This window comes from Anser brachyrhynchus (assembly GCF_964034855.1).
Source record: "Anser brachyrhynchus genome assembly, chromosome: 9".
In the NCBI taxonomy this organism is placed as follows: Eukaryota; Metazoa; Chordata; class Aves; order Anseriformes; family Anatidae; genus Anser; species Anser brachyrhynchus.
Window position 1 is genome coordinate 22787308 of NC_137703.1, and position 16821 is coordinate 22804128.

General features: G+C 40.4%; 1 protein-coding gene across 10 annotated transcripts in view; it reads left to right on the forward strand.

Moving 5' to 3' along the window:
- NYAP2 (neuronal tyrosine-phosphorylated phosphoinositide-3-kinase adaptor 2) overlaps positions 1 to 16821 on the forward strand; it is a 165912-nt gene that overhangs the window by 64410 nt on the left and 84681 nt on the right. The window contains exon 1 of one of the 10 annotated variants that reach the window (XM_080604060.1): positions 5 to 8365. The exons of the other annotated variants lie outside the window; for them this stretch is intronic. Within the exon in view, the coding sequence (XP_080460186.1) occupies positions 8331 to 8365 (35 nt within the window). The 5' untranslated portion in view covers positions 5 to 8330. Of the gene's footprint in view, positions 1 to 4; positions 8366 to 16821 lie in introns of those variants that run through there. 10 annotated transcript variants of the gene reach the window in all.

The window sequence follows — 16821 nt, forward strand, 5'->3', positions numbered from 1 at the left end:
GGGAGGTGTGCGTCTTTCTGTCTCCAGAGAAAGCGACCTCACTTCTGGAATTGTTCTTGTGGCCTGGTTTTTCACCTGCCCAGCTATCAGTGTGAATCAAGGCGGTTTCATAGAGTGAATTATACTACTGAAATGTTGCTGTGTTAAACTGGTGTGATGCTGGAGTCAGGCTAGTTGTGTCAGCCACCTGGGGGTAAGATCAAGCTGAGTACTGCCCTCCAACAGAAAAGTCACTGTGCAGATCCAATACTTGGGCTGGGACCTCAGCAGAGATGTTGTTGTCCTCAGTACTGCTACTGTGAGTTAACCTGAACCGCGAGCCATTGCATCAGCTTTTATTTGCTAGAGTTGAAATGGATTTTTTTTTCTTCTTGGGTTATTACTGTCACTCATTATTAAAGGACTAATTAATGCTGTTGATTCTTTATTACTGCTTTAGAATTAATTTTTTATTTCCCACTTCATGAATGCTAGTTACGTAAAAATACAGGCTTTAATTAATTGACTGAGTTAACTTTTCCAATATACATCAGTCCCGCTCCTTCCCACGCGTGTATCCAGATGAGCAGAATACAAGTGACATATGGTGAAAGGAAGCAGAATGTCTAAGCTCAGGGCATTAAAGTGGTAATAATAAAGAATTCACCAAATGAAAAATAACACCAGTCTACTCCAAACTGTCTTGATCAACACTAAATTCATTTTTATTGGTTTTAGTGTTAATTATTTTTTGAAAAAAATGATCCATATAAATTTAATTTGTAGCATGGTTGTTAAACTGTAAATAACTGAAATTGCTGAAGCTTTTCCTCTAATAAAATTGTAATTGGCCTTTTAAAATAACTACACTAATAAATTCCCCTTTTCCCTCCTCCTCATACTTGACAAAGCAGAGATCCTTGGTTGCTGTAAGTCAGCATCATTCCTTGCGTGCTGTGAAGTTTTGCTGGCCTGCAACAGTGGCGGGTCTGGCCCAAAGGAGGGCTGAGACACAGGAAGAGAAACATCCTTTACAAGGTGCTCGTGTATAGGAATGTTACTCCGGCTGAAGTCAGTGCTTTGCCACTGCCAGAGGAACAAAATAAGATACTAAAATTGCTTATCCTCATTTGGATGTTTTATACACATTGATTGAAATTTGAAGAAAAAATACAGGTCTGTTTTTTCAGTTGCTGCTACTTACATGTTGAATTGATTTTGTTAATGTACCGAACAGATGACGGCACCTCTTCTTGGTTTATCTTAAATAGCTACATGTTGCCTATTGTAGCACCTCTGCATCTTCTGATCCACAGTGTACGGATCTCTATGTTCCCTAGCTCTGAAATGGGGCAAAAACTTGGATTCATCCCAATTCAGGCCCATGGTTTGAATCACTAGAGCTACATGTTTGGATTTCCTGGGCACCTGCTGAGGAAGGACAGGGGCCTCCAAAGGATGAATCACAGCTGAGGCTTATTTCTATGAAGGATGATGTAAATGGCGGCTCAGGCAGTATGTGGTGAAGCAGAGAGAGGTATGGAGATCTTCCAAATCCTGAACATCATGTAAGTTTAGGAATGTCCTCTCCTTTGCAGCAATCTCACGGACACTGTTCTGATGTTCTGTTTTCACTGTGTGCTGTTTCTGATAGCACTATTGCCTAGAGATAATTTCTTTGTTAAAATCACCTTGGATAAAGTAATTGTTTTGCACACGAGAATGCTTTGGGTTTCTGTGCTTACAACTGCCAATATATTTCTGGGTTTTAGACATGAAGCCTTTCTTAGCGGTTAGTGTATTTCTGGGTAGCTTCATCTACAGACTCTACATTAAATACTGAGGCTTGTACATGCAGCCTTTACTGTTCTGCATGTGTACAGAAGACTTTACACATGGCAATGCAGATTTCCAAGTGCTGTGGTCCCATTTCCTCAGGCTTGTAACTGCAGCTTTGGTGCACCCTTGCGTTCATACGGCAGGTATGTGATACCTGGACAGCTCTCTGCCCTGCGCAGAAGCCCCAGGGTGGAGCACGGTCCTGGAGCTGGGCTCTGCCTTTGGGCACCAGGTTGTGCAAGCACAAAACCATACTCCTCTGCAGGATCTGGGGCAGGATTCTTCCCCTCATTACCAGCAGCCCCCTTCAGTCTCTTTAAGGCCTGGAGAAAGGCAGCCACCTAGGGTGTCACTTAACCATCCTGCTGCAGCCGCAGCCTCCCAGTTGTACCTGGAGAAGCGCTGCTCCTGTTACAGATGTGGGAGGCTGTACACACCCCAGAAATTGGCCCTTACTTGCCAGATTGCAAGAAACCTGCTCTGGTGACTCATTATCCTGAGTCTGCAGGGTGGCTCTCTGATTCTCTGTAAATAGCACTTAGTCTAGTCTCAACCTGTTAAAAGTGCGTGGCGATTAACATTTTTTTCCAAGCGTTTCGTTTTGACAGCGCTATAAACAAAAGCACTTCTATGCATCTTTCTTTGCTGAATTATTTATTTGAATATAGGTATGAATCATTCTTTATTGCGGAACACAGCACAGTCAGGTCCTAGCACTAAAACATCAGTGCTAATTATCTGGAAATAAAATTGTCAAAAATACTTGATCCTAATTAGATTTCTTTTTAATGTTTATACACTGTGGGCTTGATCTTCCTCACAGTGACTGTGTAAATCTGGAATAATTTCATTGACTCTAGTATGATATCCATTCAAATAAGATGATAACTTTATGACTTGTTCTTATGGTTATTATATGCTATTAGCTTAACAAGTAAGAAAGAATTTCAAACTTTAAATTGTTTTAAGTAAAAGCTGACATATTAAGTTCACATATTTCCTGCTGCATATCAAAAGCATATCAGTTTTAGAAGCTATACAATTCGAGAAACAGGTTTCACTGTACTCTGAAAATAACTGTATGCTATTATCTATTTTACATGTGAATATGGATAATTAACTGACCAATTTTTATATTAGCTGGAATTCATAGGGCCAAAGTATTACAGTTGATGGGAACAATGAGTGATACTGAGTCACACGCATTCAAAGGTATCCAGATCCTTTTGGGTTTCCCCAAGAAGTTCATTTTACTATTCTCTCTCCCTTTGAAATCAATTCTCTGTATGTTTATTAAATGCAGCTCAGCTACTTCTTGATGTAATGCCTCAGCTGTTCTCCATCCATTTTCTCAGTCTCTCTGTTCATCAAAACATTCCATCCTGTAATGCTGCCTCAGCTTTGTATTTCTGTCCCGGGAGTTTTCTAGAATAACCTCCTTACAGTTGGACCCCAGAACTAGATTTTACAAGACATCAGATGGGTTTGGATCTAGCACTCCTCTCACTGTCTTTACAACAGAGATAAAGTTTAGCTTTGTATCTGAACCTCGTTTAGATTTGAAATAGGGCACGTTGAGTGAGCTTGCAGGCTCTTGTCTTTGGTAAATGGGAATTTCTGAATCCTGACTAATTTCTCAGTGACTCTTGGTGATCTCTCCAGGATCTCCAGAGGCACTTCTGCAATTCCTCCAGTCCAGACTTCCTTTGCTGTAGGCTACTCTTGCTAGGGTCCACGCATATTTAATAAGCACAAAGATTAAAAAAAAAAATAATAAAAAAACCAGCTGATTTTAAGAGTTAAATTCAAATGCAGTTATGCTAAAACAACAGGGTTGTACATAGTTTATTTTTGCAGTTACATAAGTAGAAACTAAAATAGAAAACATTATTTACAGCGAATAATTGACGTTTTTTTTCTCCTTTATAAATTTCTTAAGGGGGCTTATGATTTTATCCTTATATTTATAAATTTCTTATAACTGTTTGGATAATTCCATAGCTAATTCTTGAGTTACTAAATAGTTCATAAACAATTCTTTTTGAGGGTTTTGAATTCAGAATTCAGCCGCTATCAGGAGCTGGTTTCCTGGGATTGTGGCTAGCTCTGGGTTCTCACTTCTTGATGGTCTGTAGGACGAGTTGGGTCCCCCATGGGCCCCCTGAGGGTGCCTGCAGTTGAAAAGCAATAGCAGGGACTTTAACAGGGCTGTTGTAACAGAGCAGTGTGTTAGGTGTCTGGCATGAATGCTTCGCTTTGAATCTTGCTGTCTGGGAAGATTTGGCAATGTTTAGCCCTAAGCTGAGCCAGATCCGAGCCAGTGGCAGGCCAGGGTGAATGGGTGCACAGCAGAGGTGTCCTCCCACCATCCCAGGAGTCCTGGCCACCAGCCACTGCTACCTCAGCCATGTTCTTGGGGGGTGCTCACCCCAGGATCTCCTTAGTCAAGTAAGAATAGAAACCGCACTGCTGTATAGCTGAGAATTAAACTAGAGAGCTCTTCTGAAGAAATGAACCATTTCTTTAACATATATTTCCTGAATAAGTACCCAGAGAAATCTGATTCCCAGTGTCAGCCTTCCTTATCATTAGTTTTGCTTTATGGGGACTTGAGCCTTGTTCTGTTGTGTTGCAGCCTCATTAGCACAACCTGGAGAGGCCATCTAGAGAGTGCACAGATGTACAGTGACACATACATTTGTGTTTGATAAAATATGATGATCCAATAAATGGAGAGATTACATTTATCACCCAAGGAGTGTGAGTAGCAAATGGGGCAGATGACCAGGAGAGGGCTGTTCAGGATGCTTTAGGCTGTATCTCCTTTCATTCCAGAAACTCCAACTCAGTCAATTCTACTACATTTAAGATGACTGTAATGAGGGGTATAAAGTCTTTGTGAATTACCTGAAAATCTTTTAAAAGCTCCATCACTGTTCTTTCCCTTGAGGTTTAAGACTAATCTTGGATAATTGCCAATCTGGGAATCTACCTAACTACCTGAGGTTATACGCAGGGCAGTGGGAGATGCTTTGGGAAGGACAGTGGAATTGTTCTACTGTTTGGAAAGTTGGTAATTGGTAATTGCTTATCATTCCCCTGGAGACCGGTTTGAGGAGAAGGAGCTAGGAAAGTCCTGATTTCCTGACACAAAAGTCCCATTTTGAATTAGAACCATCTCCTAAAGTGGCTCATCTCATCACCCCAAAACTCTCCCACAAAGTGGCTAGGCTACATGAGGACTTCAGGTGAGGCAGAAGGCTGGTCTCAAAGCTTGTATTGTCACAACAAAGAAACTCAGTGACTGTTATAGATCCAAAGGTATTTCCTCTTGTTCTAAAGCAAAATTAACTTTCTAGTCTAGGGAGTACAGAGTACACGGATGCCATCCATCCCTCCCCTCTCCCAGACACTCGTGCACCTCTGCAGCCCCTTCTGCTCCGTTCCTTTCCCTGCCTTTTCCAAGCTGCGCTGAACTGTGCTCCCTGATCAGCTCCCGCCTTCTGCAGAACATTTTCACTTGCAAAAATGTAGTCGCTTGAAGAGAGCAAGCAGTTGTGTCATTCCTCAGAGGCCCAGTCTGTCTTTTGGCTTGTCTCATGGACGCTGCTCACTGCCTGGTTTTCCTGGGCCTTGTGCTGCGTGGACTGGAAGGCGGTGGCCTCACTTGTCCAAAGGCAAGGTGAGGGCTGTGGGTTGTACTTGCAGGCTGAATGAGTCATCTCTCCCAGCTAGCCTCCTTGCATCCCTGCTGGAGTTGGCTAAATAAGAGATGTATCCCCTCCCTGTTCACTGCAGTACACTGTCTAACCTCATGTTTGTATGCCGGGCTTTACAAGGCAGATACAAGCACTACAGCTTGCTCTCTCTGCTGTGGGAGCAGACATGAGGAGATGGCCTCTTTACAGTACCAGCTGAATTTGGTTTTCATCCCAAGGCAGAACCCCTTTATTTTGAGGAACCAGGATGAGGAACAGCATTCAATCTAGATGGAGAATGGTAAGAGCTCAGCCTTGCACTGATTGCTAACAGTCCTTCAGTGGGAAGGCCCCATGATGATAGCACCCATCATGGGAACTCTGAGGTGATTAGTAGTTATTAAAGGTGGTTTGTTTCTCCTCATGTGCTGTTCTTAAACCTGTGCTGTGAAGCCTGCTCTGTGGGGTAGCACAGAAGCAGAATAAATAGTTTTGTGCCAGGGTTGTGCTCTACTAATGCGATCTTTTTCTTGGCCAGCAGTAACATGGATGCTTCAAGCCAGGATCACCAGCTTTGGCCTACCCCTGGGCCTTTTCAGATTGCTTTTCAGATTGACCCTGACATGGAGACCCCAGACAGGAGCACTAGAAAGCCTTTAAAATCCAGCAGCCGGGATCTGGTTTGTAGCTTACTGGTTGATCTGCTAGTGCTGGCATTGCTGCTGTGAAGGCACACCCTGCTTTTGCCTGTATAGCCAACAGTACCAGGAGCAGCATTATTCCTCAGTTTCTTTCCGCTGCTGAGGCAATATTTCACTGGTAACTTTCTATAATAAGCTACAGCAGTGAGGGAAGCCCATAGTGGAAGCCAAAATTCAGCTTTAATTCAGAGAGTAAAATCCTGATGCTATTGAACTTGGAAGCAGCATTCTTTACGACGTTGTTGGTGCAAAACACTTGGATCCATGCTGCTCAGATCCAGGGCAAATACAGTACAGGCTTGGGAAAGAACAGTAATCTTAATTTCTTCTCACATGATGGAAGTTTAAATTAGGTCCCTGGGTATACTTCAATAATAAATATGTAATAAACTACTGAACTTCTGAAAGTTTTCCCTAGAAAGTTATAAAATATGCTAAGTGTTACTTAGGAGACTGGAATGGATCCTTCACAGTTGTGTTTGCCCAATAGATCAAACATGTTTAGGAAGTATTTTAAATCCTTTATTAGGGTTACCCAAAAGAGCTATTTTATTCTAGCAGTTGAATCAATATTTAGGCAGGTTTAAGCTAGTTATAATTTGTCCAAGACACTGGCATGGCTTACTGTGCTTTAATCTATCCTAAAAGAATGCATTTAGAAAGTATTTTTAAGTACTTTGAAGAAATATTATGACATTTTGTTGACAAGGTAAGTCTATCTAGACAGCAGCGTAAGGAACAACTGAAGAGATGGGGATTATTTGACTTGGAAAAAGGAGTAAAGAATGTTCTTTTACCCTATTTCTATGACTCTTCTCTGAGCTAAAACTTATGAATAGGCAGTTTGAAGGGTTTTGGGTTTTCATGCTTTGTACACTATATCTTATGACTATGAGTTCTACCAATGCATGATGTCAGTGGTAAGTATTTCTTTGTATATTTTGTACAAAAAAGCACCATTTTTTTGGGGGGAGGGAGATAGTTGTTTGCTTTCTGCTAAGCAGTATTTTTAATTATTTTTCTAGAAAGCAGGTTTCTCCTTGGGCAGTTGCTAAAACACAGCTTATTGAGCCTTGCTTTATTTTTGAGCTAGAGAAAACTACTTTTAAAACACGGTTGTTATCCAAATGTTTTCCTTCTCAATGTAGCAAGTATGTACAGAAAAAATGAATTATTTTTCGGACTGAACTACCTGAACCAGATTTGACATTATATGATTCATAAGCACAAGCTAATAGAAAAGACTCTGCAGTGAAAATACTCTGCTTATACATATAGGAATCTGCAGTATGAGGTTCTTCATTTATTACATTGATATAAGATGGCCAACATTAGAATTGGAAAAATTTCTTCATAGCAATTAAATTACCTGGAATACGTTGTAGAGGCTAATTTAACATATCATCTAAGACTTCCTTCTAAATCTAAGCAAACTGTCACTAGGATTTCTGTTTGAATCATTGGAATAGTCCTACATCTCCTTTATTTGAAGTGGTAGTATCACATCCTTATGCTATGGTTTTAGGGTGAAGTAGAATTTCCAAGTTAATGATCAGATTTCATTCCTTCCAGAGAAAATACTGATTTGACTTTGGCCATCTTGTAAACATCATGGTGCAGAGGAATCGAGCAGAGAAATACATAAGACATCTTTATTGATTTATATGTACAATGACATTTACAGTGTGTGGTTGCCCAAAGTAGCAACATACAATTTGATCTGAGCATGGATGTAAGTTCTCAGGCTTAGCCTCAAGAATAAATGAAATGGCAAAGCTGTAATTCAGGGAAACGATCACTGATTGACTCTTCTGAAGTAATCCTGACTCTCATTTTATGTCATTGAATCACCAGATTGTCTTTCTGTGTCAGAATGGCAATTTCTGTTGTGGAAGGCTGCTTGCTGTAGATGAGAGTATTGCGAGGAAATGAGTGTCACCAAAAAAAGTCAGCAGTTGCATGATGCAGTATCTAAAACACTGGCCTAATTTTCTCACTGCAAACAAAGAGAATTTTTGAAGTATACTTTTGCCATGCCAGCAATGAGAGCCATGTCAGCAGATCTAAACCCAAGCTTTGGATTTGTTTGTGAATTCAGGACCTTTATCAAATCATGTGCAAAGGTGGGCCTGTATCAAAAGACAGCAGGTAAGGGTGTTTGATTCTGATGTAGATCAAACATGTCATATACTCCTGTTCCACTGATGGGATTTACAAAATTCAATACGAAATCTTCTATCTGAGCTGACCCGAGCATTATAACCTGTAACCAGGTAGTGTCACTGTAGCATTCGTCACCACCTTGGTTATTCTGGAGATGCACAGAAGGCAGTTGTGGTTTTAGCCCTTTATTCAATAATGGAACTGAAAATAGAAAAGAGTTTGCTCTCTTCAACAGATGGGTTTTATATTCAGTCCAGAGAGAGAACAAATGTCCTCCTCTGTGGAGTATTGCCAGTTTGAATCCTGATGAAAGGATTAGTGTCTTTGGATCTGGTCCATGGAAATGGCTGATTTAATACCATGTCTTTTACCATTTATCTTGGCAGCAAACATTTTACCAGTGGCACCATGTATTTATATACAGGGTTATCCAAAGGGAAGAGTAAATGGAATGAGGGGACACCCATGACTTGTCTAAGTCATGTTGTAGCAATGTATTCACAGTGCCAAGCTGCAGAGCTGCTTCCCTTAAAGCCTCTGTCTGTCATCAGCTTGCATTTGTTTCCCTGCGGTGTACTTGGACTGCATCTTAAACCATGTGGCTTTTGAAGTAGCTGTTGGTAACTTCAGAACCTTTTACTATGTCTGCTTATAAGAGTTTGATTCCAAGTCCAGTGTGTTGTCAGACCTGGAAATCATACGCAGTCCACCGCAATGGACAATGTCTTCAATGTTGAATACGCAGCGAGTGTGTTGCTTTTTAAAATGCCACAGTCAGCCTCTTAAGACTGTTGTTTGTGGAAGAGAGAAAGTTGCTGAATGTTACCGTTACAGTTTGAAGTCCAACTTTTGACAGCTATGCTCTTCAATTCCAACTGAGGAATTATTGCTACTGTTTCTTCCTTTTTCAAAGAGTTTCCAGTGGACTGGCAATAGGCTGAGAGGCACTCCTCACCTTCCATCATGAGGCTGAAGGTTCTGTTGCTACCAGCTCATCTGTAATATCCAAGTCCCCCACGAATGACATCTGTAACATGTTAGGCGGCTAGGAAAGTGTTACAACCGAAGTAAAGTCCAGGAACTCACTCTGAGTTTCCAGACAAATAATGCTAGATTTAATGGGCACTTGAAATTACATTTCTGGCCTTGAATGTAGCTTATTGTCAATTAACGGGGTCTTACGTCAGGTTACATGTAACAGCAAAACTTTCAGGTTTTGCATTGCTTTAATAGAAAGCACTGAATTGTCCCCATGCAAATGTACTGTACTAGGAACATTATTGTTAACAGTGCATTGATACACTGTATTGTGCAGCTGATGCAAGTTTTAATGTTTTTATACTCTGTCAGCATGATGTATCATAATTGCTTTGTTGGACCAGTTACAAGCTGAGCGTAAATATTTAGTATTAATGAATTCAGGTTTATTATGTGTAAGTGTATCTGCAGTGCAGCAAATACACATCCATCCATGAAGCATCTTAGTGTGCTGAGGGCAGGACTTCCCCTTTCTTCCTCTTCCTCTTGTGCACCTGCCTCCTGAAAGGCGAAATACCTTGCCTGTGTGTTTCTGCAGTCCTTATTGGGCCCCTCAGCCTTGGTGCTTCTCAGTGCTTGCCGGGCATGCTCTCACACACTGCATTTCTGTCTGTCATGCCTTTTGCTAACAGCAGAATGCCCAGGTGCTCAAACATGCTCACAGGCCAGTGGCTGAGGGCTGTATCATATTGACACCACAAGGTATTTTAATTTATCTTTTTTGTATGTGTCTTGTGTTTTATATCATCAGACTTGCTTCCCCTACCAATATGATGCAGAACTTCGCAAAACAAAGTGGAAAAGAATGAAATGGTGTCGGCGGATAAGCCAAAAGCATGTTGCAGCCTTGCTTTCCACTGCTGAGGCCTCACTGCAAAACAATTCTGTGCTCTCAGGCCAAGGGCTTGGCATTACCTGGAGAAATTGCCCCTGTCACTTGTCTCAAAAGACTGGAGGGGTTCTGTGTGGAGTCAACAGCTTCTTCCCAAATTCAAGCGATTTGTGACGGCTGGGGATGCTCCCCTCTCACAGGGCTCTGGAGCTGTGCTCTGGCGTGCTGCAGTGCACTCAGACCAGTATTGATGTGTATTTTGCAGGTGAAATTCTAACCACATAGTGAATAAGACAAGCCTGTCAGGGGAAGGGTGGTTCTGGGTTTGAGACCAGAGCCTGGGAACTGGGACATGGACTCCAGCGATACCTAGCGATAAACTAATAGCAGCAATTTCCCCTCTTGCAGCAATGTGAGACCTAAATAACCAAATTTTTTTGGTGTCTTTCATAATAAGGAAAGATGAGCTTCTCATTAAGGCATGATTGGGGTAGAGCCAGGCTCTCTCTGCACAAAGACTATGTCTCTGTATCTCCAATGCCAATGATAAAATTGTCATTTATATTCAAAGCCCTAGAGTGCTTAAAATTTAGTTGGAAGTTGTAGATAATTTGCTTATTTTTTTCCAGTCCTGTAAAATCACAGTCAATATTCAGTGCTGTTAGTAATAATAAATTGAGAAAAAATGTGCATGCTGTAAATCATTTAACCATGATTATTTAAACTTCTTTTTTAGTTTAAATGTTAGTAAATAACTTTACTTGTCCCTGTTTTTTTTATTAATGAGGTCTGTTTTGGTTAGCTTGGAGGCATGGCTGTTAACTGATGGAAGGCCTTTCTCATGTAAGCTCTCGTAATTTACTTAAGGTTGCTAATATTTTGTAGTCATAACTGTGGTGGAATAAGAACTCTAAAATTATTCAGTAGGGAACTCAGCTTTCAAATTGCATATAAAAACTCTGCTTTGCTGGAGCTTACTGTAGGTTAAACTCACTGAGCTACTCAATGGTTTTATTAGAAATATTAACTAAAAGCATGTATGTTTTCAGCTTGCCTGCTCTTGGGAATTTTGAAGTTGCTGTGGAGAATTCCAGAGGGGTTTCCATTGTGTAACAGTCATCAGAACAACCCTGTGTTGCTCGTGCCCATAGATTCCTCTTTTATGTACGGACAAAGAATCCCAGTGAAGGCAAGCTTTTCTGAGGGTTTGGAGTCATGTATTTTTTGTTCAGATTTCGAAGTATAAAGTTAAAACTATATGGATGAATTTCCCTTTGCTTTAATACAGCAAGATTCAGAGTTTATCGAACACACCTGCAAACTCAGCTTAATAATAATCTGAGTTTATAGACTCACTCAGCCTGAAAATAGACTGAAAGGTACTAGAATTAGTTTCTTGCAGGAATGTTTTCTGTCACAGAAGTTCTAATGAGCAGATAACGGGCAGGCTTGGCAATGACCATAATAATAACAAAACACTAGGAACAAAAGCTGGCCCAAAAAATAGAAAATGCAGCAAAACTAGGAGGATCAACAACGGTCATAATTCCCAAAGAATACCAGTGGAATTACCAAATTATGTATTGGAGCATTTTCATTGGAAAATGACACCTGCTGAGACTGCAGCTTTCTGCATGAGGTGTCTAAATCGTGTGTGTGTGCTGGGGGGTTTAATATGTGTATGTATAATTCTTAATCTAAAGGAAATTTAGGAGGAGCTTGAATCGCAAGAGCTTTGTTATGAGGGTGTTTTAGTCCCTGTTTCGTCTCAGGATTGCCCTAAAGGCAGGACAGAGGGATAGCAAAATTTTGGTGGGAAGGGTCCCAAGCCTGGCCTTGACAAAGGATGTGATGTCTGTGATAATGGGACAGTGGGGACTGGGGAATGGAGCCCTGCTCAGGTTCCTGGTTTTGTAATGTTTTTTTCAAGCTTGAGGCATCATGTTGAACTCAACCCTCTGGTTTCCAAAGCAAGATGCTACCGATTTGGTCAGTTTAGACGTTTGCTTCCTAGAACCCTGCCTCATTGGTAGCTTCGTAACTTTGCAATCAGACACTTCCTAGCTGAAATAGGAGGTTGGTTCATATTCTGACAACTGGTGTAAACTTTTTATGGAACGTTTCAATGTCTTTTAAATAAGATATTTAACTACTCTCATTGCACTCAATACAGGAATTTGGTCTTTCATTTCCTGGCTGTACTCCTGTTTTATTTAGTCATTAAAAAAAAAAAAATAATTAAAATTCATTGAATTTCTTTCTCCTTTTCAGTTCATCAGCTGAAATTAATGTATATGTCATGTGAGTGAAAAATGTAGGAAAGCAGTTGTCTTCTAGCTGTCATTCCTGTATACTGTTTGTGGTATGTGCAAGTGGAAAGGTCTAATGACAGACTTTGGGATACGCCTGCTTTTCCCTTTTCTGGTATACTCGATTCTATTGAAAGTGAGGAATAAAATTAATGCTGTTCATTTTCCTATAATTTAAAGCAATATGTTTTCTCTGAGCCCAAAATTCAGGTTATTTCCCAATCCCATTGTGCTCAGAATGTGAAGGAAACCGTCATCTGTTCAGTCCTAAAAAAGAAAATTTAAATGCAGCTTTAACATGTCTCTTTGCTGATGCAGGCTTTCTCTGACGCACATTGATTGCCTGTCATACTCCGTAAATCAAAGTTAGATATCTGCATGCCCCGTAATACTACTGCTAAAATGGGATCTAATTGTTTCTCTATTCAGCTTGAAGGGCAATAAACACAGATTAATAAGCATATGCCTAAATAACTCATATGTATTATGAAATGTTATAATTTACATTTTTATCTGCAGTTCAAGAATTGTAGATGCTAGCTTTTGAGAAACTCTATTAGACAACCCAGTTTTGTCACCTGCACAGCAGGGAACGTTCTCTCCCTGGGAGATGCTTTCTTTCCTTGATGCAACTATTTCGTGAGCCCTACTGAAGTTAATCTGGGTCTTGAATCAAAGCTGTCCTGAAGATTTTACTGGATACACCTGTGAAGAAGAATGAACTGCCTTTCAATATCTGAGGGTAGATTGAAAAGTTCAGCTTGAATCACTCGCAAACATCTGCTGAACTCCATAGTTTTGATTTCCTGAGTTTTTTCTGTAGTATCTCACAATCCTTAGATTGGCCTTAGTTTTCCCTCTTAGAATCCTACAGCAGGATTTAAAGTATTTAAAGGTGCTTTTTGTTGTTGTTGTTGTTTTTAAAAAAGCTGAATTGCTGCTACTAGACACACAGATATCCCTCAATGTTATCTAGTCTGCTGACTGATTTGGGCTGCAGTACTTGGTATCTCTGAGCCCCTTACTGGCTTAAGTTGTTTTAAAGTAGACTCCTGCCTGCAGTGTAGCAATGGGAGATGAAAGTTCATATTAGTCAGGATTATACTATCTAGAAAGAAGATTTTTCAAAGGGGCTTAAGTGACCTAGAAATGTACATCCACTAAAATTTTCTACCAACTGATTTGGAGATTTTAATGATAATTCATAGTGCAAAGAAAAGTAGCAACACGTTATTCTGGTTTGCCATCTTTCTGTAAAATGAGGTCCTGACTTCATGTAACCCCAGCTGCCACAGCTCACCACCTCAACACTCAGTGCTGCTTCTTGCAAACTCAAATATTTCGAGCATGCCTCTAAATGAATGACAGCTCAAAGAGTTAGATGAGAAATAAAGGGAGTTTATAGACCTGTGCTGTTAACAGCATTGAGCTGATCACCCCTCATGCAGTGAACTAAGATGATAGATTCCCCGCTTATTTGGCATCGTTACCATTGAATACTCCTTCTCTGCAGGCTACATGAATATTTACTATTTCTTTTGTTCTAACGTTTAACTCCTTAAAAATCTTCACACAGATTTTTACAGCTTGGAAAGTATTCTTACTGTTGAAAGCAAAATTTCATTTGGCTGCAGCTTCATAAGCTGTACTGATGGTCCTTTGGGCAATGTAAGTATGCCACTAAAGGAGCATTTAGATATCAGCTTCCTTCCGTGTCAGTTCTTGCTCTACTATTTGGCAAAAAGCTTCCCCTGTAAGGGGAAGAAAAACAACAACAAAGCACACACCACACAAACAGCAGTGACCAAAACCCAGTAATTAGCTGAACATCCCCATTTGCAAAGTAATTTTGTGAGTGATGAAAATCAGCATGTGCTGATTTTTTGGCAGCTTTGGCAGATTACTTGTAGCTTTTATCATGGCTGGTTGTCTCTGATGTTAAATTCCTGTATATGGCTGCTAGAATCCCTGGATCTGTCCCATTAGCTCTGTCTGTAGACAGAGGAGGAAATATTTCTGTACTTCACATTTGGCCAATTCCCTCTGATTTCAAAGGGAAATGCATGGACCTTCAGTGACTGTTTTGGAAGACCCAAGTCTGGATGTGCTTCAGGGGCTGGCTGTGTGTGCGTGTGTGTGCATGGGGCAAGCAGTGCTTTTGCTGGCTAGCCTCTTCCAGGGAGATGACTGAATTCATGGGGTTTTCACCATCTCATATGCATATTACGCTTGCTTCTCACACACTCTGACATGCAATATTAAATCAACTGTGTTTCTGAAGATATATTGTCCTTTTTTATTTATTTCTCTGAACAAATAACCAGCATCTGACAACCCTGGCTAAGTCACTGACATCCATCAAGACAACGAAAGATATTTTTTTCTTATTATTATTTCTAAATATAGGTGTGAAGCACATTAATATTCTGATGTGACAATAATGGTCATTTTGCTATGGGTAAAAAAAAAGTGACACGCAGAGATATTTTCAGTGGGACTTTGCTTCTTAGTGAAGAATCTTCTTCAGGCTTTTATGCTGAGAGCTGTCAGTACAGGTCATACAAGATTTCAGGATGTTTTATTGAGGCTACCTTTGAAAGAAGAACAGAGGGCATGACTTGTTGTACAAGTCTGTGGGAAAGGAATCTTTTTCCCATTTTCTGGGTTTAACACACCTGTGAAAAATGTGCTTAGTTTTTTAGGGTCTGTTTCATTTTGCAAGATGCAGACAGATATTAACGATGAGCTATTGTCCATTTATTTATTGACAATAACAAAGGTGATCAACAAATGTTCTGAAACCTTCCCTCCAAAACTGAGGAGGAGCAGAGATTTGGTAGGTTGTGTACCTGGTACCCCAAGGTAGTGCTAGCTGTAAAGTCAAGGCAAAGGACTCCAACAAGGCTGTTCCAGGACAAAAAAAGGGTTTTCTGGGGATGATTTCTATAGGTTCCAGCATCTGTGACAGTAAGGTGATGTGCACAGCAGAAAGTTTATGTAGCTAGGTAGGGTAAGCTACAGTAGGTTAAACTTCCTATTTTGTTCCCTGTGCTTGAAGACCAGTACAGCACACAAACACTGTAAGTGGAGGAAATATCCAAGTAAGCTTTGTTTTGATTTGTCAGAACTTAAACTATGCATTCCTCTTAAATAAAGAATTTCAGAATACAATTTGTACATTAAAACGATTTCAGTCCAATTTAAATTGCTAATATGCAGATGCTTTTGTGGTAACTGCAAACTGACCCCAAGTATCTATGAAAGTATTACCTAACGTTGTACCTGAAGTGTTTGGATATATGCCTGTTCTAGAGAATGCAAATCCCCAAGTTTTGCCATGCGCTGAAATGTCTGGAAGCAAAATTGCCCTATGTGAATATAACAGCTCTGGAGTGGTGAGCTGCCAGAAGACAAACATCTGCATAAAAGTGTCCCTCCCTTGGAGCTTGTGTCCCTGCAACATCCCTACTATGACTGTGCAAATGAGAACTGCTCCATGGCTCTGCAAGCAGTGCATGCCTCTCTTCCTTAACTACTCATCTGGCATTAATAAAAGCAGCTGAGAGACAAGTCAGCCCAGGGAGTGAATCTAGAACTGTGGCTTGTGAATAACAAAATTACCAGAGAATTATGAGAATAACTGGATTTCCAGGTCACTGGTTGAACCAAAAAATCTATTTCTCTGTTTTGCTGTGGGTCACTCTGAAGTGAAGTTTGTGAGGGGTTTTGCTCCAAAACAAGATTTTTTTCCTGTTCCCTGCCAGGTCAGGACATGACTCCTTTCTCTTTGGGGCTGGAAGCCTTAGGAAGCACTTAAAACCTTAATTTAAAACCTTAATTTCCTTGTATTTGAGCTTGGATTTCAAAAGGAAAGTCAAGTGATGTTTGCTCGAGGGACTCAGAAGAATATCTGTACAGCCACTGTTTGAAATGAGCCTGAATTGGGAAAGGTTAGGCACAGTGTAATATCTTGGCAGCGCAGCACGGCTTATGTGCACTTAGTTTACAAATAACCATTCTTAGAACATCAGCACCTTTCATTCATTTGTCTAGGCTTTATCTTTTCCCCACCTCTGATCCACAAAAAGGCTCTTTTACCTTTTGCTTATTTTTCCTTCATTTACAACTCTTACTCAAACCCAAAGAAGCATTTTATTGCAAGAAGAAAAAAAAATAAATCTATGTTAATTTATTCTCATATGTCATCGAAATAATTCCTTCTTCCCCAGTTGCTCAGGCATTATGGAGTCTGTGCCATGTGG